Raw genomic sequence first — 26,113 nt, forward strand, 5'->3', positions numbered from 1 at the left:
ACCAGGCTCGGTGGCACCCGCCCGGCAGAGGAGCTGACAGGATGTAAGCAAGCATCTCTTTCCAGAAATGCATTTTCTTGGCTAAGGCCAGAGGGCCTTGACGCTTGTGCAATATTGCTTCTCCCACGTGATTCAAAGCTTCCCAAGTCCCACACTGCTTCATACAGCCCTCACCTCCTCGGAGCCCCTGGCCTGGTTCCGGGCAGGCATCCTTCAATGTCGGCAAACACCTAACCTTCCTCATCAGAGCAGCGTTAGAGCCACGGCGATGCCGCGAGCCTGCGGGTTATCAAAACAACGGCTGAAATACAAAGGCGTGGAGGGAAAAAAGACGTGCAACATGACTTCCATCAGCTCTGATTTCCAATTTTCTTTTCCTGTACTCCTGGCTGATTCGGAGCCACATGTGGACAACTCTAGAGATATGGAAACTCAGACGTAAGGGGCAAGAACAGGGAGCTACCTGAAGAAATGAGGAGGAATCATACTTTGACTCAGTATCCTGGAGCCCTCTGAGCTCCAGGCACAGTGCCTGGCACCAGCCAAGGGTGTTCTCTCAACCCTGGATGCCCAGGTGGGGAGAGGTTACCATGGAGACGCCCAAGTACAAGGTGAGTGAATTACTCGCCCGCGGTCCCAGAGCTAGAACTTGGCAGAGGTGGGTTTTGGCCTCTTCTCCAGATCTGTCCTCGCGGGCAGCCTGACACTATGAGATGAGGGGCTGCCCGGTTACTAAGGATGGCTTCTTGGCTCCTGGCCTCCCCTCACTGCTCCATAAATTCATTTTGTACCTTTATGCCTACTGCACTGAATCACACTACAAGAAAACCAAGCTTTGAGCCAGGAAACGAGCATGGCTCCAGCACGCAGTCCTGGGACTGACCTGGAGGATGCTCCTGCCTCCTGGGAGCACTCAGACCCCTGCTGGCTTTGGCACAGGCTTGGCGGCCAAGCTTTCCTAAGCCAGCAGTGAACTTCACCTACAGGAGGCTCCTTGGCTCCCCAGCTGGGGCGGCTCTTCCCACACTTGCCTGTTTTCCTGCGGTTGCTGCAATCCCTAGTCAGGCGGTTACATAAGCAGTCCCCCTTGCCAACTGTCACCAAGGCCACCTGGAAAATCAAGACTTACGCAAACCAGCAATGGCTTGCCAGAGGCGCGACACCCTTGTACGCCTGTTCCCAGCAACTTGGGAGCTACGTTCAAGCTGTCTCCTTACTACCAGCCCTGGATTTTTCCAAAGCTGGAACAACAACGTGTATTTTCTGCAGACTTAAAGCCTGTTAAGGTGCTGGGGAGTTCTAGCATAAATAGGCTGGAAATTCCAACGTTACATCTGTCCTCGGCTTTCTGGTTTCTTCCTAATGTCAGCATGACATACTTAATCCCGTGTCTGTGTCCTGGTTCCTCTACCAATGGGCCTCAAGGCCTGAAGTGAGTCATCCTTTCTCCCCAGGGCCGTGCTTCCTCATTTGCAAAACGGAGGGATCAAGGGAGACAAGCACCAGGACCCTTCTAACTCTGAACCGACACATCCGTTCTCCTGCGGTTTAGCCTGGAGCCTTCTCTTTCCTCCTGCCTGTCTCATGCATCCTGGCACAGTCCTCAGCACAAGCTGGTGCCCAAAACATAATACATGGACAGGCCACGGCTGTTTCCTGACAGCTCCCAGGATCGCACAGTTTGTTCGAGCCAAAGACCTGGCAGGAATGTTCACAGCTCATAGAGCCACATTTCAAAGGCATGTTATAAGGAGAAGATGAAGGACAGGGGACAAATGCTGCTCCCTCTCCATGCTACTTCCATTTTCCAGCTTGGAACTTGTTAGAATCTTTAGTTTGAGGGTGTTCCAAATGTCTGTAGTTATAGAATATCTCCGCCCATGCCAGGAGGTCTGGAAGCCCAGCCAGGAGCAAACTATGAACACCAGCCACACATGCTATCCGCCTCAGCATTCCAGTTACAGAATAATTTTTTTAAGATTTTATTTATTTATTTGAGAGAGAGAGAGTGAGAGAGAGCATGAGAGGGGAGAAGGTCAGAAGGAGAATCAGACTTCCCGTGGAGCTAGGAGCCCGATGCGGGACTCGATCCCAGGACTCTGGGATCATGACCTGAGCCCTAGGCAGCAGCTCAACCAACTGAACCACCCAGGTGCCCCACAGAGTAATTTTTAACTATACTTTTGTAACTGGGGTTAGTAACCAAGGGGCAAAAGACTTACAGAAAATCCAATGAAAGAAACAAAGTAACTTCCAGAGAAAGAAAAAAGAAAAAGAAGAGTGAGAAAAACTGGAAAGGCCATCATGAGAAAAAGGACATTTTCTTAAAAAAAAAGGATTAACAGAAGGTGTTAAAGTTGAGGCTATGCGGAAGTAGCTGGCAGGGAAAAAACAAACAAACAAACAAGCAAAAACCTTGGCTAACAAATAATTAGAGAATGACTTAGTAAAGACATTGGAAAGAATATGGAATCAGAACGGTAGTGACCATTTTAAACAAAAACAGTTTCTGGGAATGGATTGCCTCTCATTTTTATTCTGTCAAAAGCTGGCGGGGGCACCTGGGTGGCTCAGTGGGTTAAAGCCTCTGCCTTTGGCTTAGGTCAGGATCCCAGGGTCCTGGGATCGAGCCCCGCATCAGACTCTCTGCTCAGCGGAGAGGTTGCCTCCTCCTCTCTCTTTCTCTGCCTGCTTGTGATCTCTGTCTGTCAAATAAATAAATAAAATCTTTAAAAAAAAAAAGAAAGAAAGAAAGCTGGCGGATGTCTGACGAAAAACAAGAAGAAGGAATAAGGACTAAAAGAAAAGTCTTACAGAGAAAATTCAGAGTCTGAATGAAACACAGTCAGGTTTGCGTGCTGAAATGTTCCCAAATGAGTGCTTCCGAGAAATGAAACCTAACGTAAGAGATTTGAGAAACTGGGCATCACGGAGTGTCTCAGAGTAAGGAGAGGATGGGTTGAAAGGAATACAAAGAAGAGAATCAAATCCCGTTCAGAGAGAAGAAAGACCATCTGCAGGACAGAGGCACGCGAGGAAAAGGCTTTTGTCCTGCCGGTGAAGCAGGGAACTGTGGCTAAAGGGGCCCTCTTCCCGCTAGAGGCTGAACTACGTTTGGCCTGAGCAATGATCGCTGCCCGGTTTTTGTTGTTGTTGTTTTTTTAACTCACAAAATCAAAATATCATGTAGCTTTTCCAGCCTACCCGAGGCTCCAAGCAATGAGAGAAAAGGATGAATCATATGTAAGAATATAGCTTTGATGAAAAAGCCCCCAATCATTCAATGGCATGATGGGTTTAACAATCCCCATGATGTCTGTCTGACAGAGGAATGACTATTTTTGGACTTCACGTAGAAGGAATGTATCACAAGCATATTCACAGGTATTTGTGGCGTAGATCCACTTAGAGCAGCCCAAAGTGCCCTTCTTGGATGCAGCCTGTTTTTTTTTGTTTGTTTGTTTCTTCTTGTAGTAACAGTTTGTGGAGATTATTATAAGAAATAATGATAAGGCTTTTTTGGGAAAAATTTAAAAAGCAGCGGTTCTAGCTAAAACTTCATAGTTCTTACCAGGGGCCACTTCAAATAGCTCTTTACACACATTCATTCCTGTAACCCTTACATTAGCCCCATTAAGTAGGTGTTGTTGTGATTCCATTTTGCAGATAAGGAAACTGAGGCACAGGAGGTGAAATGACTTGTCCAAGTTCCCACAACCAGAAAGAAACAGAAGCCGGGATTCTAATGTACCAAACTCCCATATTTGCTTGCTCCTACATTTGGCAATTGTTCATACTTCTATTTGCTTTAAATCCTCTTATAAAAGAAATCTAACACTATACAGAAAGTTGCTGTTGGGGCGCCTGGGTGGCTCAGTGGGTTAAAGCCTCTGCCTTCAGCTTAGGTCATGGTCTCAGGGTCCTGGGATTGAGCCCCGCATCGGGCTCTCTGCTCAGCAGGAAGCCTGCTTCCTCCTCTCTGTCTCTCTGCCTGCCTCTCTGCCTACTTGTGATCTCTATCAAATAAATAAATAAAATCTTAAAAAAAGAAAGAAAGAAAGAAAGAAAAAGAAAGAAAGAAAGAAAGTTGCTGTTAAATGCTAATTCCCTGTCCTGTGCATGTGAGGTATAGCCTTTAGCTCCTTTTAAAACACTTATAAGGGTGCCTGGGTGGCTCAGTAGGTTAAGCATCTGCCTTCAGCTCAGATCATGATTCCAGGGCCCTGGGATGGAGCCCCAGGTCAAGCAATGAGCCTGCTTCTCCCTCTGCCTCTGCATCTCCCCCTACTTGTGCTCTCTCTCTCTCTCAAGTAAATAAATAAAATCTTTTTTTTTTTTAATAAAGAGAAACACTTTTATATAAGAATCTTGAAGCTATGGACAATACATAGTGTTCATTTTCACATTTCAGACATTTATAAAGAATAATACGCTCTGTTTCCTCTGGGAAACTTGCTGTTTTCCCTTCACCATTATGGTTACGAGTCTTCTGTTTTGATGCATATTTATCTCTTGATCTGTACCATTCAGCTATGCAGCCGCTAGCCACACATGGCGATGAGCTCTTGAATGGTGGTCATTCTCAGAGTAAAATGTATAGTGGATTTCACAGATAGGATGAAAACTAGTCAACTACCTCTTTAATAGTTGCTAAAATTGATCACATGTTGAAATGATCATATTCAGGAGATACCAAAAGAAATAAAATATATTACTGAAATTCATTTCCCCTGCTTCTTCTTCTTCTTCTTCTTCTTCTTCTTCTTCTTCTTCTTCTTCTTCTTCTTCTTTTAATGTGGCTAGTAGAAAATTGAAAATAGCATAACCATTCAGTCCTTCTAGGAAGTTGCATGGCTGCACAAGGTGAGGTCAAGCTGAGCCTGGAGGCAGGCGGGCTGGCTGAACTTGTAAACTACCAACTTGACTAGAAAGACTCTTCGAGAAATAGTATAAATCTGCCCAAGAAACGATGACTTGGTGGCTTAGCTTGGTGAGGTCTCCCACTTCAGCTTTCATGAAGCCAGCATGGGCAGATTCCTCTGATATCTGCCTGCAGTGTTATGAAGTCAGCTTTACTCTGTGCCACTAAGCGTATTAACTATTTTTAGGGCCAACTGTCAATGCACCTCCTTGTTCACACTTCCTCTGCTTTCGATTTGTTTTCTTAAGCCACAGCTATTTATACCTGCAGTGATTTTTCATTTTCCAAAAAGAGATGTCCTCTTTATTCTGCCAGTGATAAAGCTGAGACTTGTAATTAGGTTATAAAACACACCGGAGGGGCTTGGGGGGAACGATGGGCAATTGCCATGGGGATATTATTGATGAGTATCAGATTGCTTTTCGAATTCTGAATAAAAACCTCACTTTAAGATTTTTTTTTTTTATTTGACAGACAGAGATCACAAGTAGGCAGAGAGGCAGGCAGAGATAGAGGGGGAAGCAGGCTCCCTGCTGAGCAGAGAGCCTGATGCGGGACTCGATCCCAGGATGCGGGGATCATAACCTGAGCCGAAGGCAGAGGCTTTAACCCACTGAGCCACCCAGATGCCCCATCACTTTAAGATTTTGAATCATAAAGTTACAGAACCAGCAGAGACCCGAGGTGTTGGTCAAGACCATAGATCTGGTGTCAGGCAAGCTGTGTGGCCCTGGGCCAGTACCTCAACCATCATAAGCCTCAGTTTCCTCACCCAAGAAATAAGATGCCAGCATCTGCCTTCTAGAGCTCTTTTGTGGATTAAGTGTGATAACGATTGTGACTCTTCCTTGTATCTACTTTTATTCCACGGCAGTTGTGGTAATTACTATTAATTCTTGCACCATCGATATTTCCCCAAACGGCTGCAAGGGGATAGCCTCTTCAAGCACACCTGGTCTGATTCCAGCAGGCCTTTCCCCTCTGCTCTCTACCATGACTCTTAAAACTCTTCCCTGAGGTGGAGAGCTCCGTGGCTAGCAGGAAGAAAACCTTCAGAATCCCCCTCCCCTTGCTCTCCCCGCCCCCTCCCCAGCCCCATGAGGGTACTCTATGCAGTTCTTGCTGAAGAAAGCTGTGCTAAGGCCCATCACTAAAGAGCCTCTACCAGCACAGTCTCCAACTTCCTACTTCCTTCTGCAGTCTGGCTTCCCTAGGGTCTGCCTCCATAATCCTCTCCTGATGCATCCAAATAGTAGCGTCAGTATCGATGCTTTCCTTGGGATCAGCGACCTCACTCTTAAGTACTCCGGCTCATCTTGCTATCTGAATATGGGCTTCCTTGCCTCTCTTTAAGACCCTTGATGGTTGACTTTGAAAGGCTGAGGCTTTCCTACCTCATGTCCTCTCCCCCTCACTAACTAAGCTTAGGATGGGTGTCACATTGCCCAGAAATTTATTATGCAGCTCCCATATCACACTTGTTTTGAGAAATATAATTACAAAACCACCAGGGTTTTGGCCTAGGATCCTAGGGGCAAACCAGACTTTTGGAGCTCAGCCATGTATCTGAAGTTAGAAAGCAGTTCAGGATCTGCTGTGAATCTGAACAAAAGATTTTACAGTTAAGGAAACTGAGATCTAGGGGTTGAAGAAACTGGCCAGCAGGTTTGGAGAGTACCTACCTGAGAGTTGCCTTTCCTGTAGGATACGTTTATTCTTCCCAGCAGTCAATCCCCTTTTGCCTCCCACTGAAGTCGGGAGAGCCCTCCCACCCCCTACCCCCACATTTAACACTGCATCTACCATCCAGATGATGCATATTACATGTCGAATTATTAGTTCCTCCCCATCTAGCCATGCGGGGCTTTTAATTTCTTTGTCTCTGCACCGTTTGGGCTAGCAGAGTGTCACACTAAGGCTGGGTCGGGCTTTGCCGCCTGTCCTCCTGGAGGCCTCTGCACGGTGGGGGAGCTGTGGGTCCTCCCTCTCCGGGTTCTTGATGCCCGTGGAGCCCAGTGCTTTGCATGTAACAGACACTGGGTGGGTTTTTACTCTGCCTGTGGGTCAAGGTGGTTCTTTGGGAAGCCTTCTCCGAGGGCAAGGGTGGGCTCTGCGGAGGCTTACGTATCTCAGCATTCCTGTATTAGTTACTTTTGGACCCTCTTCGTCGTGTTAATAATAATAAAATGTTTCTGAAATAAATCTATTGCTGACTAATAAACTAGCTGCCTCGATTTACAACGAAATACGTCAATAGCCCGTTGCCTAGCAACAGAAACCACGCCCCCGACCGTTGCCCCGCCCCATTTCCCCGCCCACATCCTAGTACGCACGCGCACAACCTTTCTCCAGAGCCCGCCCCCGCGGGCGCACGGTGGTGACGTCTGGAGTCCGCGACGCTTTTGAGAAGCTGATCGCTGGGGTCCTGCTGACTGACCGGCGGGTCCCGGGCGCCATGGCCTCCGCCGGAGTGGCCGCCGGGCGACAGGCCGAGGATGCGTTACCGCCGCCGGCCGAGCCGCCGCTGCCCGAGACGAAGCCGCTGCCGCCTTCGCAGCCGCCGCCTCCGGTCGCCGCGCCTCAGCCGCAGCAGTCGCCGGCGCCGAGGCCTCAGTCACCCGCCGGCGTGAAGGAAGAGGAGAATTACTCCTTTTTACCTTTGGTTCACAACATCATCAAATGGTAAGAGTCCAAGAGAGGACCAGCCACGACACGCCCTCCCGCTTCTCGTCTCCTGTTTCCGAGCTGCAAAAGCCTAGGTGCTGTTGGCTACACCCCCATTTTACCGATGGGGAAACAGACCCCGGGGGAGGAGGCATTTCCAAAACCACACCCAGTCGCACATGCGTTCAGCAGACGTTTGAGCCCTGAGAGAGTTGCCAGACCTCATGAGGGCCAGGCGGTATTCTTGAAAATGAATGAAGGCAGACTAGAGACCGAACGCACAGGCTCTGTAGTCAGAACTGCTCAAGTTTGCACCTTAGTGATCTGGAGCAAGTCAAGCGTCTCTGAGCCCTAGTTTTCTCACCTGTAATAGAGGAGTAACCCTTGGATTCTCTGTTTTCAACATATCCCACATATATGGAGCATCTTCGCTGTGTGGCACACTGCTAAGTGCTGTGGGACGTACACAGTAAAAAGGGCCAACTTCTCACCCCCACATTGCACACCAGTTTGAAGGGGGAAAAGGCAGGTTTGGGAATTACCCATAATTCAAAGAGTTTGGAGGGCTGATGATAGAAAATATTAAAAGAAACAAAGATACAAGTTGCCCTGTGGTAGCATGTTCTTGGACAGTGCCAAAGAGGGTGATTTGTCATTCATTTTAAAAGATTTATTTATTCATTTGAGAGAGCACATGGAAGCAGAAGCGGGGCAGAGGGAGAGAGAATCTCAAGCAGACTCCCTGCTGAGCACATAGCCCGGGGCCGCTGGATCCCATGACTCTGAGATCGACTGAGGTCGACTGGAAGTCAAAAGTCCCACCCACGCAGCACACTGAGCCACCCAGGCTCCCGGGTTTGTCATTATTTTGGCCAATCTTCTGATTAGCCTGAGTTTTCAGCTGACCCTGTAAAAGAAAAAAAAAAAAAAAAACAGTACAACCAAAAGTCTTCTTGATCCCCATGTTTGCCTCAATTATTTTTACTGTTATTTATATCCAAATTAATGGGGTAGACTAGGCTCATAACTATTAAACCATTAAAAACCAAAACAAAGTAAATTAAACTCACTCTTACAGTAACATTCAAGTGGGCATTAATGCACTCTTGGGTGTTTTGCTGAAATGAACTTGCTACCCACGATGTGAAAGTCTTGTTTGTTAATGGCCCGGCTTCTTTTAAGTTCAGCCAGGCTGGATTAACTTGCTGTGGGATGACCTCATGCTTCTACCACTTTTTAAACAACTGTGAAGCCTTTGTTCTCACATTAGACCCTGCCTTCATTTGGCTTCACTTGGTGTGAACATACTGTTTATAGGGTAAGGCAGACTCTGTTCTATTCTCATTAGCCTGTGAAGTTCAAGTAGAACTAGAAGTAGAAGTAGAAGTTCAAGTAGAACTGCTAGGCAGCAGTGAGATAGCAAACAAACACAAGTGCAGACCACAAAATCCCAGGGCAGTGCTGGATTATAAATGGATTATCCAAAGTAACCCAAATACACTGGTTTTAAGAAAAATAGAGGAAAATGAAAACATAAAATGTACACAGTCTCGAGGACAGTTCCCGGACCCCTGAGAGTATATTGCACCCCAGTAGAGCATTTGGGTTGGACTGGCCTTAAACATGGAGCGGTAAGGTACGCTAGAAAGAACACGGGCTTTGAAGTCAGGTAGTCCTGGATTCAAATCCACATACTGATAGTCACTGCCTTGTAATCTTAGTAAATTATGTAGCCTTTCTAGGCATTAATTTCTTATCTCTAATACGTGAATAATAACAGTGGACCTCAAAGAGCGGGTTCAAATTACAGCTTTATGGTGTATGGGCTAAGAGATCTTGGTCAAATGACTTAGCTTCTCTGAGTGTCTTTTCTCTTGTGAAATGGAATAACAGTACTTTAAATCCTAAGATTGCTGTAAAGTGTACTCAAGAGCAGCCTTCTGTGAAAGATGGAGGGTTGATCACATGTGTTTATTTCTGTACCCTCTGAAAGGACAGTGAAGAGTTGTTTTTTTTTTTTTTAAGCATAAAACCAGAAAGAACAGGAGAGGAGATAATTGTCACAGATGGCCAAAGGCTAATCCATCTCTCAGCCGGAAGAAGCATCCAGAAGCAGCTGCCTTAGACCATGGCTTCTCCCTACATCTTGGGAATTGACAATGCCAGGGACTTCTGAAGTCTGTTTAAGAATCAGAGCTCATAGTCGTCTTCCTCACTCCAGTGGGCGACAGTGGGCGACTATCCTTCTTCCATCTTGGCAGAAAATTAAAGCATTACTCTCTCCCAAGATTTATTTTTAAAGATAAGCCAGAGAGTCTCTGGACTGGGGAACACCAGGCACATGGCAGGAGTTGGAGAAAGGGAGCCATACTGAAAAGACAGATTAAGAGAAACTTCACAAACTGAAGTACTTCACAACCCTAGCCTTCTTTCCCAATCTGGCTTCTAGATGGGCAGCCAGAGAGACAGAGATCCCTTCTCTGGGGTGTCTGGTGAGCCCAAAAGGGAAGACATTGGGGGCTCCCCAAGAAAGAACTTAGTTCATTCTAAGAAAATAAAGAAGCATCATTAAGAGTTTCCACTAAGTGGGGCAGGGGCACCTGGGTGACTCAGTCAGTTAAGCATACAACTCTTGGTTTCAGCTCATGTCATGATCTCAGGGTCATGAGGTCGAGCTCTGCACTGAGAACAGGGTCTGCTTGGGGTTCTCCCCCTCTGCCCCTCCTCCTGTCTCTCCCTCTCAAATAATAAAATCTTCCCCAAAAAAGAGAGTTTCCACTAAGCCTTTTAATGTTTTATACTTTTTTTCCAATATTCTCCATTATTTATTAATACCCTGCTTTTTACTAACGGAATATAAAGTATTTACATTTTCTATTGGCATTTGGCTTCTTCCTCCACATCTGGTGGAAGTCAAAATAATGAACATCCTCTTTATCATAGGATCACATCTTTTTCTTCTTTCATCTAGAATGCTGAACGCAGTAAATTATGCACATAAATCAAGCAGTATTTTACTCTTAACTATATGACCGGCAGCCAGGGTCACTAAGCATGTGAAGAAAAACCGTAGCAGAGGATAAAACAAAACAGAAGAGCAAAACTCCACTTGGAGGAAACTCACTGAGAGAAGGAAAGATCCTATCACCATGAAAAGGAGCTAGGATGTGATTTTCAAATATGTGTGTAGGTATGTATTTGTGTTAATAGGCTAATAAGGGAAGGAGACAGACTGTGGTAGGAATGGCCACAAGAGAGGGGCCCTGGGGCAGCCTGGAGGAGTCAGAAGGTTTGTTAAGGGCTGGTGCCCGTGTGGAGTCTTAAATTATGGCAGGTAGGAGGAGTGGTGTAGGAAGAACAAGGATAAGGACGTGATGCCCAGAAACAGTATTGAACTCATGCAGCCAGCTCGCAGTGTGATGGGGCTGGGGCGTAAATGTAAGGTAGTAAGGGAGAACTGGCAAGAGGGAGAGAGTCAACATACAGAGGACAGCGCATCCCCCACAGGGAGGGAGATTTTGTCCTCTGAGGAGTGGGGAGCCAGTGAGAACTTAAAACCACTGGGCCTCAGTCAGATTCATGCTCGAGATAGAGATGGTATCCCTGCCCCCAGGCAGGGAAGCCAGTGAGGACGCTGTCCCGGCAGGCCGGCCTGGCCGGACGGAATGAGGGCCAAGACCTGCTGGCTCCTGCAGGCCCTTGATCTCTCCCTCTCCTGTAGCGTCTGCATGCACCCCTTTATTATCTGTTTACTCCTTGCCCAGGGGATGAATGAGAAAGGAGCTGAAGTGAGTTCAGCCTTTCTTGTTCTCATAAAGAATGTGGACTCCTGCATCATTAGGTTTCTAGAAAATTTTTATTTAAAAGTAAGTAACAGTTGCAAATTCAGAATCCTGTAAAGCGAAGTTCCGTCACCAATCCTAATTGCTGTTACTATTTTAAGTATCCTTCCAAGACCTATGTATGCATGTCTTTTAAAAAATGTATAGAATTTGAGATCATACTGTACTTTGTTGTTGTTTGTTTCTTTTCCCCTCATGAGTCTGTTTTGGACCCCTTTTCATTCTCACCCATGAAGGCCTTCGTCAGTAAGGTGGCAGCACCATCACTTACGTAACCAGTCTTGTTTGTGGACGTTTACATGTTGTTCTAATTTTTGCTGTTGCCAGCCTTGCTGGGGGGTGAGCATCCTCGTACTGGAGTACGTTTATGATGAGGTAAATCCCCAGCAGTGGAATTGCTGGAGTGGAGGGTACAGGCATTTCTCATTTTCATAGCTGTTGCTGAATGTAGAGTGCTACATCGTTTTAGCTTTGTCCAGAACACAATTCTGTGGCCTGGGCTGCTTTGATTAACCCACCGTGGCCAGAAATCTGCCATCCTGAAAGTATTTTTTAAAAACTGTACGGGCGCCTGGGTGGTTCAGTTAGGCATCTGCCTTCAGTTCAGATCATCCTCCCAGGGTCCTAGGATCGAGCCCCATGTCTTGGGGCACCCTGCTCAGCGGGGAGCCTGCTTCTCCTCCTCTGCCTGCACCACCCCCCCCCCCCGGTTGTACTTTCTCAGATAAATAAAAATCTTAAAAATAAAAGTTGCAGTTGTAAAAAAAAAAAAAGAAATGAGAAATTTCAATTGTAGATGTATTCAAAGAAACCCCAAAGGTACAAAATGGCAAGTGAGCCTCTCCCTCCACTCCTCCCAGCTCCCTCCCTTGTTTCCAAACTGCGTCATACTCCGTTTCATGATTATGCCACCATTTCTTTCAACACTTCCAGCTCAAGGACACTTCCAGTGTTTCTGGCATTTTGCCACTGCAGTGAGTGCTGCAGCCACCCTGTTTGTAAACTCTGAGTAAATTTCTAGCAAAGGGATATGTGAATTTAACATTTCAATCACTGTTAGCAAATAAGTAAGAATACACCAGTGTATGTTTTACCAGCAGTGTATTTGTGTCTTTTTCTTTTTTTAAGATTTTATTTATTTGACAGAGATCACAAGTAGGCAGAGAGGCAGGTGGAGAGAGAGAAAGGGAAGCAGGCTCCCCACTGAGCAGAGAGCTCGATCCCAGGACCCTGAGATCATGACCTGAGCGGAAGGCAGAGGCTTAACCCACTGAGCCACCCAGGTGCCCCATGTATTTGTGTCTTTTTCCTCATACCCCTGCCATCACCTTTAAACTTTTTAACTCAGGCTAATCTGATAGGTCAGAAATGATGTGTTGTATTGGTCTGTGTCTCATTTGATCAGATAAATCATCTTTTCATATGCATCTTCTTAAGTCATTTGTATTTTTCCCCTGTAAACTGCCCATTTTCTATAAGGTCATCCCTCTTTTAATGAACTCCTTGTATGTAAGGAAAATATGCCTTTGCCGGGCTAGTGTATTATAAATATTTCCCCCGAGCTATGACTAATTTTGACTTTGTTCCTGGGTTCTTTTGTTTGTTTTTGTCATCTGGAAACATACTGTTTTATTCAGGCAGATTTGTTACGCTTTTCCTTAATGGCTTCTGGATTTTGGTCCTAGTTAGCAAGGCCTTCCCCCTCTAATAAAGTGACAAATATCAATCTTTTTCCTCTAGGACTTTTATGGTTTCGTTTTTCACTTCTTTTTTTTTTTTTTTTTTTTTTTTTAGATTTATGTATTTATTTGAGTGAGAGCAAGTGAAGGGGGAGGGACAGAGGGAGAGACAGAATCCTAAGCAGGCTCCACGCTGAGTGTGGAGCCTGACTCAGGGTTAGATCCCAGGCCCCTGAGATACAACCTGAGCCCAAATCAGGAGACCGATGCTTAATTGACTGAGCCACCTAGGTGCTCCTTTCACTTTTAGTTCTGTGTTGCTTCTGGAATGTATTTTAATGAAAGAAGGAAGGGGACACCCCCACTTTCCCTCCTTGAGCTGTATCATCCCACTGCTCTTATCAGATATTCATTATTTTCTCTGCTGGAGCCATCGCCTTCACCATATACATAGAGTCCCTATATGTTTGCTCGTCTGCTTCTGGACATTCTGTTCTTCTCCAGCACTGTGAAATCTTCCTGGCACAATTCATGATCTGTCCAGGCTGGCCTTCCTTCTTCCTTCTCTCTTGGCAACATTTACCCTTAGTACCTTGACCTTTCCCGGCCTGTTTTCTGTAGCCTGGCTGAGATGCTAGGAGGTGCAGAGATGCTGAGATTAGGTTAGTGGAACATTCAGGCTTTAATCTGCCCCTTTACTGCCAAGCCTGTTGGTAAAACTCATGGTCCAGGTCTTCTAACCTCCTTTTGGGATCTTACAGTCATTTCTTAAATAGTTTCTTGGCCTTTATCCTCTCGTCTCTCTAATTCATCCTGTGCATGTTAGCAGTTGAATTTTTCTCTGCTGAAAAATCTCTAGGGCTCCCTATTCTTTCCGTTCCGTCCTTCCCCACTGGTAGCCCTCCATTCAGGAGTCCGTGCAGACCATCTTCAAAGGCCTGCCTGGACCACAGAAAACCCAGAGCGAGTCATTCTGTTGCCAGTGCCCTTTGGGTGCATGGAGTCCTCCAGGGCGCATGCGTCATCTTTGCCCAGGGAAATGCCACCTGCCCTTGTAGAACTGCTCAGAAGCCACCTCCCACACCAGGAGAGCGCCCAGTTCTTGTCGTTGTGGCTAGGATGCACCCTGCCTGGCGCTGGAGAGAAGCTCCACTGCTCTTCCCTCCTGCTGTCCGTCCCTTAGTTGAAGGAATGATCCAAATGATGTATTTGTGTTAACTTAGAGAATGAGGAAAAAGAGAAAGAAAAATGTCATTTTCATGTGTGTAAGAAATGTTAGGGTTCCCAACTCTTTGAGGCCTCTCTCTTACGTGTAGAAATCACGTTAGAGACGTGTGTGTAGAACAAAGGAGGAAAGAAATGAGGACCAAAAAGAATTCAGTGTTTTCCCCCCTCAAAGTTGCCAAATCTACAGAGTCTGGGAACTAGTGTCCCAGCCTAGGAATTCTGAGCTGTGGTTGTCACTGCCTTGCCTGCTGGTTGTGGCTCGTTCAGTAAAAGTATTCTGTCAATATGGGTACTTAAATGTTTTTTTGGTTCGGTTTGGTAATTTTTTTAGTTCCTTAAAAGGTTCTATGTTACCGGGTAGGAAAAGGGGAGCCATCTGGGACACTGCAGAGCTAGTTTAAGTGAGGAGTACACGGTGCCGCCCTTCACCTCTCAGGCTGGGGCCCTGTCACTGACAGCAGGTCTCTTTATTGTCCAGGCAGGTCAGCAAGACCTGAGAGCCCAGGCAGCACCACTTCACAGAAATGGTATTACTGACCTGCCTCTTCTACACAAGATCTATTTTAATCTGACCAGCCCTTCGCCAGCTGAGGCCTGTCCTCAGATGGAGAAGGCCGCGGCCCCCACATCAGTGGAGAAGTCTGAGAGAGAAGCCCCCTGGCTCCGTGGGGCTTGTCTGCCCTCATCTGACTGTAGTCCTCTCTGCCCTTGGCTTCTCCTTCAACCGAATCCCGGTGAAAAGAATGAGGGCCCAGATAGGGAATATTTATAGCCTGTTCGGAAGCATTATTTCTGGGCCAGCTTACAAGCCTGTTCCCTCCTCTGCCACTTCATCTCTGTGCATTTGGCCTCACTTACCAAGCACCCACTGGAACCCAGACTCCATGAAACAGGCACACGGGGCCACAGTCACTTAGTACAGCGGGAGAAGAGCCACAGTGCCGCATTTAGGCAGAGTCTGGAGCAAAGTGGGAAAGTGCGCCTGGAAGGGGCACAGGCTGCTGGTGGCTGGCCCTAAGGGGCCCCCTGCAAGTGCGAACTGGCCTGACAGGTGTCTGGGAGCTTGGGAGCTCAAACTTGGGTTTTGTAAAGGTAGGTAGGGCAGAGGGGGTCAGAAGGAGGAGAGGACCCAGCTCTGGAAATCGGGCCTGTGGGAGGAGGAGGTTGGCAGGGAGGAGGAGCAGGTTGGACCGGCGCCTGGGTGCACATTAGGCACCAGGAAGCGCGGCACAGGGACGCATCTCTAAGGGTGCAGCATTCCAGCTGCGCTCAGTCCTGGGAGTGCCCTGCCTCCGATATGTGGCATGCTACAGGGGCATTCGGTGCACTTGGGATGTCAGCAGGACTCCCCAGAATCTAAGGAACTGGGAACAGTGCGAACTGTTGGCATGAGGGTCCTGAAATTCAGGAAGGAGGACAGGCTAGGGGTTGTTGGCCTCTGAAGAGACAGAAGTGGACAAACCCATTCTGGGCTGTCCTATAGAGCAGTATTTTTTTAGAACTTCTTTTAGCAGAACCTTTTGTGGCCCCTCCCTAAAAGGAATCTTTTCCACTTGTAACCCTGTGAGCAGATGAAATCAAGGGTCTGAGGCCCAGAGCCCCTCTCAGAGGACATCTCAGGTGCTGGCAGAAGTGGAACAGAGAAGTGCACACAGCCACTGGCTCTCTAACAGCCGGTGGGTCGGCTAGTGCTCTCGAGTCCGTAAGGGACAAGCGTGTCTGCAGCCACTATACAGGTTTCTTGAAGGGCATTTTGTCAGCCTGTCAAAAATTTGAATGTACATAACCTTTAACCTAGATATTCACTTGGGAGAAATCATCTTACCAAGATACTTGCACAAGTACTTGGGGATGTAGGTACAAAACGTTCATTGCCATTGCAATTACAAATGGTAAGTTGCAAGCATCCAAATGGCCAGCAGTAGCCAAAGAATTTTAGCTGATTCACCGTATGTGCGTTCACATGGAAAGACATCCAAGGTGCAACTTAAGTGAAAAAAGCAAGAATGGTCACATTGTTGTCAAAGCAAATAACAAGTACATGTGTGTTTGTAACCGTATATTGTATATTTCCAAGCGGTCTGAAATGTATATGCCACATGTTAACGGGTTTCTCTGGGATGTGCCTTAGAGGGATCTTCCTTTTCTAAGCCTCGGTGTCTGCTGTTTTTAAGTTTTTCCCTCAAGCACCTATTATAGTCACAGGAAAAGCAACACCCCCCCCCCCCAACTGTTTTAGAAAGATGCCGGCCACTGAAGTTAGTGAGTTAGTGTGGAAAGAGGGAGGGATGGAGGGCAGGACTGGTCCCAGCGTGGGTCAGCCAGGACAGTGGGGGCGCCAGACTGAGGGTCACGGAAACTCTCAGGAGGAGGAAGTGGGAAACAGAGGCCTGCTACTGCGTGGTCTCTGGTTTGGGAGGAGGTTGGCTTCAGGAACCAGGTGGGTTCCTTTTGCTTCTAAGTTCCTGGTGGACACACTTGCCCAGTTGAGGCGAGCTGGCATCTTCAAGTCCCGAGGCACCCGTAGTAAAACTTGGAGCTGCGGCTGTATTTAGCACCCAAACAAGGCATTGTCTTAAACCCACCTGCCTAATAGGCCTGTGAAGTTTGCCCTGGGTCTGGTGCCAGGAACACCGAACGTGTGTGTCCACGGGATGCTGAGTATCACCTAGGATGTGCACAGGAGTCGGAGAAGAAGTGGCCTGTCAAGCAAGCCAGAGCAGCAGTATTTTTGTCCATCTTTCAGAAACTCTTATAAGCAGGACCAAAGTGCCCTAACCTGGCCCTTGTTTGTATGATTTTCGTGCCTATCGACCTTGGCCTAGTCTCATTTTTTTTTCTTCTAAAGTTGGCTGATGACTAACATTGAGCACAAAGCAGGCCCGTTTGGAGCTTTCTGCTTTTATTCACACACTATTTGGGCCTGGCTCATTTCTTTTGGCTTGAGCATTTCACAGTCATCCTGGTCTAGCAGGTTCCCGCCTGGTTCGAGCCGGTTCCTGAATAGAGAGTTCTCCTCGCTCCAGGAGTTCCACGTTTACCGTCACCAGCTAGGGCAGGCCGAGAAGCTTGCCGAGAGGGCCTTGCTGGGGGCCACATGGCCCCCTTTCCCTGTAGCTTCCCTCCAGGCAAGCCTTAATGTGGCTCCTTCGCTGAGAGTTCCCTGAGCAAATAATGGACAATCTTGAGATGCGGGGGATTTTCAAAAGCGAACACCCTAAGCATGGCCCACTTTTTCCTTCAGAACTCAGTCTTCTTCGGGGCCGGGTCATGCTTGCTCCCATAACTGGATGATCATAACGTCCTTCCAATTTCTTATTCTATGTGTTTTCGTTTGTTTGCTTTTACTTTGTCCTTTCAGATTGGTGTGGATCAGTGTTCTTAAAACTGTAGTTCACTTTCAGAGCTCTCTTGGGACTTGTGTTCGTACGACGTTTTAACGCATATGCCGTGCAAGTATAACAATTTCAGAAACCCAGATGGTTTCCCTCCAAAGTTGTAGATTCGAGCCCGACATCTAAAATCGTTAAAATAAAAGATGCCCCCTGTCTGCTCCCTTCTAAAGAATTCACAGTTCTCATAAATACCAATTACTCCTCTCTAGAAACCGGGGTAAGGGATCTCATTCATTGGATATTTAAAGTGAGGGTATCAAATGACAACAAGAAATGTTTGGCTGGTTAACATTCCCTAGAATGAGTGATTCTCCAGATCTTGCCTCTGAGCACAGGGAGCAGGGCCCATCACATTTGCCAAGTGATTGCCAGGGAAGATGGATATTCTGTCTGCGTAAGCACAGAAATGATGAATAAAGGACATGAATTAGCACCATCTGGGCTGATACTCCTCATCAGGAATGGACATTTATTTCAAAAAATAAGTGATCGTTGACAGTTCTCCCCTCGCCCCCGCCCCAGGCCTCAATGGGTGACTTTTAGAAAACCCCACTGAATTGGCTTTTAGTTTTAGTCCCAGCTGTTTGTTTGCAAAAGCTCCCCCACTTGCTAACTTGTAAAAAATGTATAGGAGCAACTGACAAGCTGTTTCTTTGATCTTAGGTGAAGGTTTTGTTCTTGTTGTTTTTATTTTAGCAGTGCCTGGGAGTACGGATTTTCGGGCAGCTAATGATAGCGAGCAGTGGGATGGAGGGAATGATCCTGCCTGACCTGAAGGCAAGGAATTTACAGGACTGGTAGGGGAGACTTCGTACCTGCTGGAAAAATTTCCAATAGCTTGTAACTATTGTAAAATTTATGACCAGCCCTGTGGAAATTAGTGCTTACGTTAACAGGCTCAGACAGCAAAACATCAGCTAAACTTAGCTCTGGCTAACTGATAAAGTTTCTTGATTGGCCTGGAAATGTCTCCAGTTAGAAGAAATGTAGGATTTCGGCCAGTTTTGCCGGCCATTCGTCACCTCACAATGGTAGTGGTATGTTCAGTCATTCAACAAACATTATGTACTTACTTGCCAAGCATTCATTCTGGCAACAAAGGCGAATTTGGGCCCAGGGGTATGTGTCCCAACAAGGCAGACACAGTCCCTGTCCTCTGAGCTAATGGGGTTTCGGCCTCGAATGGTGTCAGCAGGTTGAGGGGGGCTGCAGTGGCAGTGCTGGGCGCGGGTGCTTCTACTGGCCAGCTGTCCCCTGGGGGGTGCACGACCTCAGAAGGAGACATGCAAACAAGGCAGGCTGAAAGGTAAGGTCAGAAGAGAGCAGATTCTGTGGGGGTGAGTCTGAGCCATGAATGCTAACGACTGCCCTCTGCCCCCTGTAGCATGGACAAGGACAGCCCGGACATCCACCAGGACCTGAACGCCCTCAAAACCAAGTTCCAGGAGATGCGGAAAGTCATCAGCGCCATGCCCGGCATCCACCTGAGCCCTGAGCAGCAGCAGCAGCAGCTGCACAGCCTCCGGGAGCAGGTCAGGACCAAGAACGAGCTTCTGCAGAAGTATAAGAGCCTCTGCATGTTTGAGATCCCCAAGGAGTAGACGAGGCCGGCTTCCAGGAAGGCCCGGGAAAGAAGCGGAAGAACACACAGCCTCCCTGACTCCCCCAACCAGTGCCTCGAACTCCAGCTGTGAACTCTGTAATCCTTAATCCGGGGCTGCTGTAGCTGCTTCCAGAGCCAAACTTGGCATCGACTGTGTGGGGAGCCAGCGCTCAGGCTTGGATTGTTGGGGCCTCCTTGTAGAGGATGTGTCCATATGTCTAGATGCATAATAACCGGAGTGCCTGCTGGTGGAAGGAAGACTGTTCCTGGAGGCTGGGGAGGGGGCCGGGGATGCCGCCCCTCTTCTGGGGAGGGGGCCATCTGCTGTGCATTCAGGCTCCGCAGAGCGGCTGAGCGCAGGAGGAAAGGAGGCGGCTCCCCTTTGCTTCCTGCCCTCCCCCCACCCTCTGCTCCCACCCCTAGGTATGCTGCGCCCTGGGTGCTCACTGTTCTGCGACAGCAGTGTCATGAAACGGGCATAGGAGTCCCTTGACCAACTGGGTCTGCACCCCCATGGCACGCATTTCAAATGCTAAAAGAAACCTGGCAGAGGAAGAATAGTGTTTTGAAAGGCAGCAGGATGGCTTCCTCCCTCGTCAGCCCACCCCCGCCCTCCCCCCGAAATACTTTTCTTTTTTTTATGTTTGAGCCAGTGAATGAATGAAACTGTGTGGTGGGGGTGTCGACCAAGAGTAGGGCAGGACCAAGAGCGGGGCAGGTGGCCCCGGTCTCCAGCTTCTCTGCCGCCTACATGTTCTTGTTACTTTTAGCTCCTGCTCCCTTTGTCTCCTGCCCCCTTCCGTCCGCTCATCCAGCCACTTCATGCTGGAGGCTGACCGGACTCCTTCCCCCAGCTTCCCACAAGCCAGAGGGCACCATTGTCTCTACGCAGGCTTATGGCCGGTTCCCAGGGGACCGGGCCTTGCCTCTTAGCAGTTCAGATTCCTGTTGTCCTGGTTTAAATAATGAGTCACCCCTCTGGCCTTCTCACTAAAGAGCCAGCCACGAACCCTCACTGCACCCCAGATAGAGGGGATCCTGATGTGCCCTCGGTGACGGCTCCGCTCACCCATCACCAGACTGCAACAGTGCTGTTCGGGGTCCGTTCTGACACCGTGTGACAAACCACGCCTGCAGTTTCCACGGCCCAGTTCTGCTTTGTGATGCCCCTCTTTTTTCCTCCTGATTTGCATGCCCCTCCCTGGCCTGTCAGACCGAGCCCTTCCCCTCGCCTGTTCCTGTGAGGCGAGAAGTAACTGCGTATTGTTTAGATCTCGAAATGGGTGCGTAACCTGCCCAGACCAAGTCAGGGGCTTAACAGATGCCCGCCAGTTGACCTTGTTGGCAGCAAGACTGGTCGAAGGTGTTCTTCGCAGGGGTTCCGTGTGTGCTGACCCGCAGCCACCTGTCAGAGCGGGGCTGGCACAGGGGGAGTGCAGGACGTGGTGGGGGCGGATCTGGTTTCAGTGGCTTTGGACAGAAGAGTGCGCTCTGAACTGAAGTGGGCGGCCACCTGCTAGGCCAGCCCACCCTGGGACTGTTATTTAACTGAACCAGTTATGTCCTTGACATTTCAGAGTCGCATGGGGCCGGTTTTAAGGCTCTGACCAAATGGGAACCATGAAGCACATAGAGATAACAAGACCACCGTCCCTTCTGCAAGGCTGAAGACCTCTTCTCGGGGCCGAGGGAGACAGAGCCTTCCCTGTACTCCACGCTTTGGACTGGTGACATTCTCTGAGAGTATAATTAAAAGAACTTGTGCTCTGCTCTCAGGACATCTTGGGTTTTGTACGGAGAAATCCATCATAAGATGTCCCTCTTGCATAGTTGAAAGGAAGATGTTCATTTTGCTCAGGGGAGAGAGAACAAATTGTGGGAGGCCCCACCATGCACCTCCTTCCCTTAGCCCACACAGCAAAGCCAGCATGAGAAACAGGGTAATTGTCCTCGGGAGTGACATCTGTCCCCAAGGACCCAGTGGGCCTGGTGGGTCATCCTGCGCACCTGTGACTGGCCCCCCAGGCCCAGGGGTGAGTTCAGCACCCAGGGAGCAGCCCTCACAGCACAGGATGGAAATCCCTCCCTGAGACAACACGGAACCCCTCCCGGGGCCAAGCACCCTCTCGAAGCCACTGAAGCCACCTGTTAGGGGGTTACTAGGCGGTGGACACTCGCACTAAGTGCTTTGCAGACACCTCGCTTAGTCCTCACAGCACCCCCACGCAGAAAGCTATTCCACGGGTGAAGAATTAGAGGCTTGGCGGGTGTCACTTGGCCTGAGCTTGCAGTTACAAGTGGCAGAGAGCTGGTTCCGGAGTCAGGAATGGGTACCCTCGATGAGGCAGAGGAGGTGCTGGACCTACCCCCGGGGTGGCAAGTGCTTCCTAAGGCTGGAGGGAACAGGTGGCTGGGGGCAGGGGCGTGTTGAGCTATCTGCTGAGAGCCATGTGGCAGACCCTGGACCAGAGTCGGGGGGCGAGGGTCCTGCACGGGCCTGACCGGATTCTTCTCAAGGCTCCGTTTCCCTTGTGAGAGCAGGACCCTAGTGACCCCTTGAGCCGACTGCGAGTTGCAAGTTTGGGGCCCTCGCTTCACCCTCTGCCTGGAGTGAGTCTGGGCACAGCCCGGAAGCCCTTGGTGGCTGGAGAGATGCAGCTCTAGGAATAATCTGGACCCCTTTGTTATCTTGGCTTTCTGAGGAGCCGTTCCCAAATCAGAGAGGGCTTTGGTCCAATCATCTGCAGGTTTTTTGGAGCATTTTCTCCCAGCCCATGGGGGACTGAGGCCATTTTCAGAATGCCAGGGTCATCTGCCAGTCTGGGGAGAGTGAGTCAAATGCCCCAGAAGTAAATCCCCGCCCCTCCCTCCTCACCCTTCGGCCTTCCAGCCATTTCTAAAAGCAAAGCAAGCATGTGGCTTTGTTTTAAATTATTTTATTTGGTATTATATATAAAAAAAAACAATAGCAATAACTTTAAAGACTGTCACACACAGTACAAACAGCTGAGTAAGAGTTTGTTCATGTCCATGATGACCTCAGAACTATTAAAGTGCAAGTTGTGTGTTTTGTTTTCCTTTGTGCAATTTCACACACATGTAAACAAGTCACTTGGCTATGATCTGACCCACACCCCCTTATTCTCAGGAGGGCAGAAGCTTTCCTAAGCTGTCATGGCAACCCAGAATCACAGACAAGTTAATGCCCCATTTGTCCCGTCTAGACCCTCCAGGGGTCAGAACAGGTTTCCCAAAGCCTAACAGAGGCTGATTAACTTACACCCCCCCCTTCCCCTATTCTTGTCTTTGTCACACACAAGACAACTTCCCCCTCTGCCGGGCCTGTGCCCCCAACCCGTGGGGGTGGCAGGCACCCATGGGGGACGGCGGGGGCGGGAGTCCCGGTCTGAGCCAGTTCTCTTCCCTTCCAGAGCAGAGGGCCATTCCTTCATCGTTTGCGGCCCCCTGGTGAGTACCGGGCGCGGGGAGGGAAGATGCCAGTTCACGCGCGCGACCCAGGGCTGGCCCGGACGTCAGACGTGACTTTTCAACAACAACGTCCTCCTTAGGTTCTGTCGCCGGCGCGGGGTGGGGGTGGGGGGTTGGGGTGGGGGAAGGCTCCTAACTGATGACGCAGCGCTCCTTGTCCTTAGCTTGGCTGCCACCGCTGGCCTTCTCGCGGATGTACATGAGGTCGCTGTGCACGCTGGGCCGGCGCGCGAAGGGCGCCACGATGCCGAAGGCGTCGCCGGGGTCCCCACCGCCGCTGCCGGCTCGCAGCAGCTTCTTGTTCCGAAGCGCCTTCTTGTGCAGCACGTCGCAGTACTGCACAGACACCTTGCGGTGCAGGTCCGGGCTCATCTCGCTGGGCAGCTTGGCCATGGCGAAGAGCGCCCGGAACATCTGGTCCAGGCTGCTGTTCTTCTTGGCCGAAATCTCGAAGTAGGCGCAGCGCTGGGGGTCGTCGCCCACCAGCTGCTCGATCTCGCGCTGCTCCACCTCGCGGTAGAAGTCCCGGTCCCCCTTGTTGCCGCAGATGACCAGCGGCACGTCCACGTTCTCCTTGGTTTTGTTCTTGAGGCAAGACTTGGTGTCGAGGATCTGCTGCTTGAGCCTCTGCACCTCCTCGAAGGAGTCGCGATTGTCCAGGCTAAACACCAGGATGAAAACGTCTCCTACGGGGGAACAGAAAGGGCGTTAAAGGAGCCAGGGAGGACAGCAGCCAAGGGGACAGCTAAAGTGGGACCGACCGGGGAGCGGACGCCCCGCCGCCAGGCGTCGGGGCTCCAGCCGCCGCGCGCGGGGCGCCTCGACTTCTCTCCGCGCACCGCGGCGCGCGGGGGCGGGACGTGGGGTCGCCGGGCGCCCTCGGACCGGGGGTCCCTGTCCCCCGCCCCAGTGGCGCAGCTCCCTCCACCCGCCCGCCGCCGGGCCCGGCCTCCGGCTCACCAGTGAGAATGGAGAGGCGCCGCATGGCGGGGAACGGGTGGTTGCCGGACGTGTCGAGGATGTCGAGCTGGTACACCTCGCCGCGGATGGAGTAGAACTTGCGGTGGAAGTCCTCGATGGTGGGCGTGTAGGCGTCCTCGAAGCGGCCCGTGAGAAAGCGCGACACGATGGCCGTCTTGCCCACCTTGGACGAGCCGAGGATGACCATGCGGTAGCAGTTCTTGGCCGGGATACTCAGCTCCGAGTCGCTCGGGCACATCTTCTTGATCATCGCGGCCAGTTTCATTTGGCGGAGGGCCGCACTGGCGGGAGCCGGGCCGAGAGAAGCGCGGAGGGCGGCCGGGGGCGCGGAGCTGGCGCGGGGCTGCGCGGCTCGGTGGCTGTGCTCGAGGCTGGTGGGGCTGGGGCTGGGTTCCGGATCGAGCTCCGCTCCGCTCTACGACTCTCGGACCAAGCCGCTCGCTCTGATTTTGCGCGCCCGGAGGCCGCCCTTATAAGCAGCCTGAGCGGCCGCCCCGCCCCCCGCCCTCCCAGCCTCCGTGCGTCACGCCCCGCGGGCCCGCGCGCCGCCTCCCGCGACCTCCGCCGGCCGCCGCTGCTTCTGCCCGCCGCGCGCGAGGAGCGACTGAGTCCGGGTCCGGCTGGGGCAGGGGGCGCGCGGACCCCGTTCTCCACGGCACGGGGCTGGGCGGCCGCAGGGGCGTCAGGGTTGTAGTTCCTCCAGTGGCTCTGACTCTCCGCGCCTTGGGGCAAGGACCCCACCCGCAACACTCGCACATTCATACACGCACTTTCACGCTCACGCTCCTTTTCTTGGGGCCTCAGTTTACCCAGAAAGTAACAACTGTAATCTCGGCACAGCAGGAGCGTAATCGCAGGTGTTTACCAGCACCGCGCACGGGGCCTTGCGTACCTCCCTTCTCTCCTCCGTCCTGAGAGTGAGCCCCCGCGGCAGCGCCCTACCCGTCCGCAGGCGCTTGCCTGCTCCCCCGCGACCGTGTTAGCGCCGAGGTCGGCGCCGCGCACTCTGGCCACCAGAGGGCCGCAGAGGCCCCGCCGGCGGCGCCGGGAGGCCGCAGGCACCAATCTCCGGGGCTGGAGTGCGGGGAGAGCCTCCAGATTGGGGTCTGGGGAGGTTCGGCCTTGGACCCAGGCCGAGACCCAGCAGGAGCCGTCCCCCACCCCGCGCTTTACGGCAGGCCTCGGCGTCTCCTTTCGCCCAGCCAGAGATGCTCTGAAGCCAGCCAAGGCTTTCAGTCAGGGGCTGACCCCATCCTTTTCCTGGGCGGCATTCCAAGGACCAGAGACTTGCTCTTGCTTGCTTGCTCCAGGCTGGACCAACGTGCCATCCTCCCTGCCCCACAGCATTTTGTCCCTCAGGAGTCTTCTGGGCCAACAGTCCCATTTTGCAACTGGTGAGGGCTGGGTCTCAAAGCCGGTGTGAGTGATGAAGCCCGTGGCTTGGGGTGCCTGGGTGGCTCAGTCCTTAAGCCTTCAGCTCAGGTCATGATTTCAGGATCCTAGGATCAATCCCTGAGTTGAGTCCCCGCTCAGCGGGAAGCCTGCTTCTCCCTCTCCCCCTCTCTGTTAAATAAATAAATAAAATTTTAAGAAGGAAAGAAAAGAAAACAAACCAACCCACAGGCTCAACGACTCATGGGCTTACAGCACTGTGGGTGGGGGTGCAGGGCAGCAGGAGCCAAGACCGAGGCAGCAGGTCTGGCTGGGGTTGGTGGGCTCAAAGGACTGGAGCACAGTAAGAAGCCACAGATCCTCACAGCAAAAAGCGAGGCTGTGCTCGATTTGGGAGAAACCCGGGGAGCCATGAGCTGGTGCCAGCCACCCATCCGCACGGGCCTTGGTGTTCCAGCCAGTGTCAGGGCCCCCAGCCTGCCACCCCTGGTTTGGCACAGGACCTGTGGGCTCCCAGACTCCATCTTAGCCAGACCCTCTAGGACAGGCCTTCCCGCAGAATGTCACACCTGCTGAAAGTGCCATTTGCGCCATTGCACTGTTCTAAGTCCTTCCTTCCAGCAACCTTGAGGAGTAGGAACTATTATAGTCTGTATTTTACAGGTGGAGAAACTGAGGCAGGGGGCATGACTGGCCAGGGTCCACAGGAGGTGGCAGCAGGGCTGGGGCCTGAACCCAGTGGGCTTGTGGTCCTGGCTTTTACCCACCCATAGTGCTCCTCCTATAGCTCTGTTCCCCACTGTGGAATATCCATGCCCCCTTTCTCAGAGCATACCCCTCAGATCTCCCTGCTCCTCTATACCTGTCCCCAAGCCTCATGTCTACTGTTGATGAGGTGTTTCAGAGGCACACCTCACATG

At 50.6% G+C, this 26,113-nt stretch overlaps 2 protein-coding genes across 2 annotated transcripts; one reads left to right on the plus strand and one right to left on the minus strand.

Moving 5' to 3' along the window:
* Positions 1-7,276: 7,276 nt before the first annotated feature.
* On the plus strand, positions 7,277-22,284 carry MED9 (mediator complex subunit 9). Its single transcript, XM_032321093.1, has 2 exons — positions 7,277-7,603; positions 19,113-22,284. The coding sequence occupies exons 1-2, from the start codon at positions 7,377-7,379 to the stop codon at positions 19,327-19,329; spliced, it is 444 nt and encodes a 147-aa protein (XP_032176984.1). The 5' UTR covers positions 7,277-7,376; the 3' UTR covers positions 19,330-22,284.
* Positions 22,254-24,264, minus strand: RASD1 (ras related dexamethasone induced 1). The gene is made up of 2 exons (XM_032321092.1): positions 23,781-24,264; positions 22,254-23,506 (listed from the first exon to the last, which is right to left on the minus strand). The coding sequence occupies exons 1-2, from the start codon at positions 24,064-24,066 to the stop codon at positions 22,953-22,955; spliced, it is 840 nt and encodes a 279-aa protein (XP_032176983.1). The 5' UTR covers positions 24,067-24,264; the 3' UTR covers positions 22,254-22,952.
* Between the last annotated feature and the right edge of the window lie 1,849 nt (positions 24,265-26,113).

The sequence above is a fragment of the Mustela erminea genome, chromosome 18 (genome assembly GCF_009829155.1).
Source record: "Mustela erminea isolate mMusErm1 chromosome 18, mMusErm1.Pri, whole genome shotgun sequence".
NCBI lineage: Eukaryota > Metazoa > Chordata > Mammalia > Carnivora > Mustelidae > Mustela > Mustela erminea.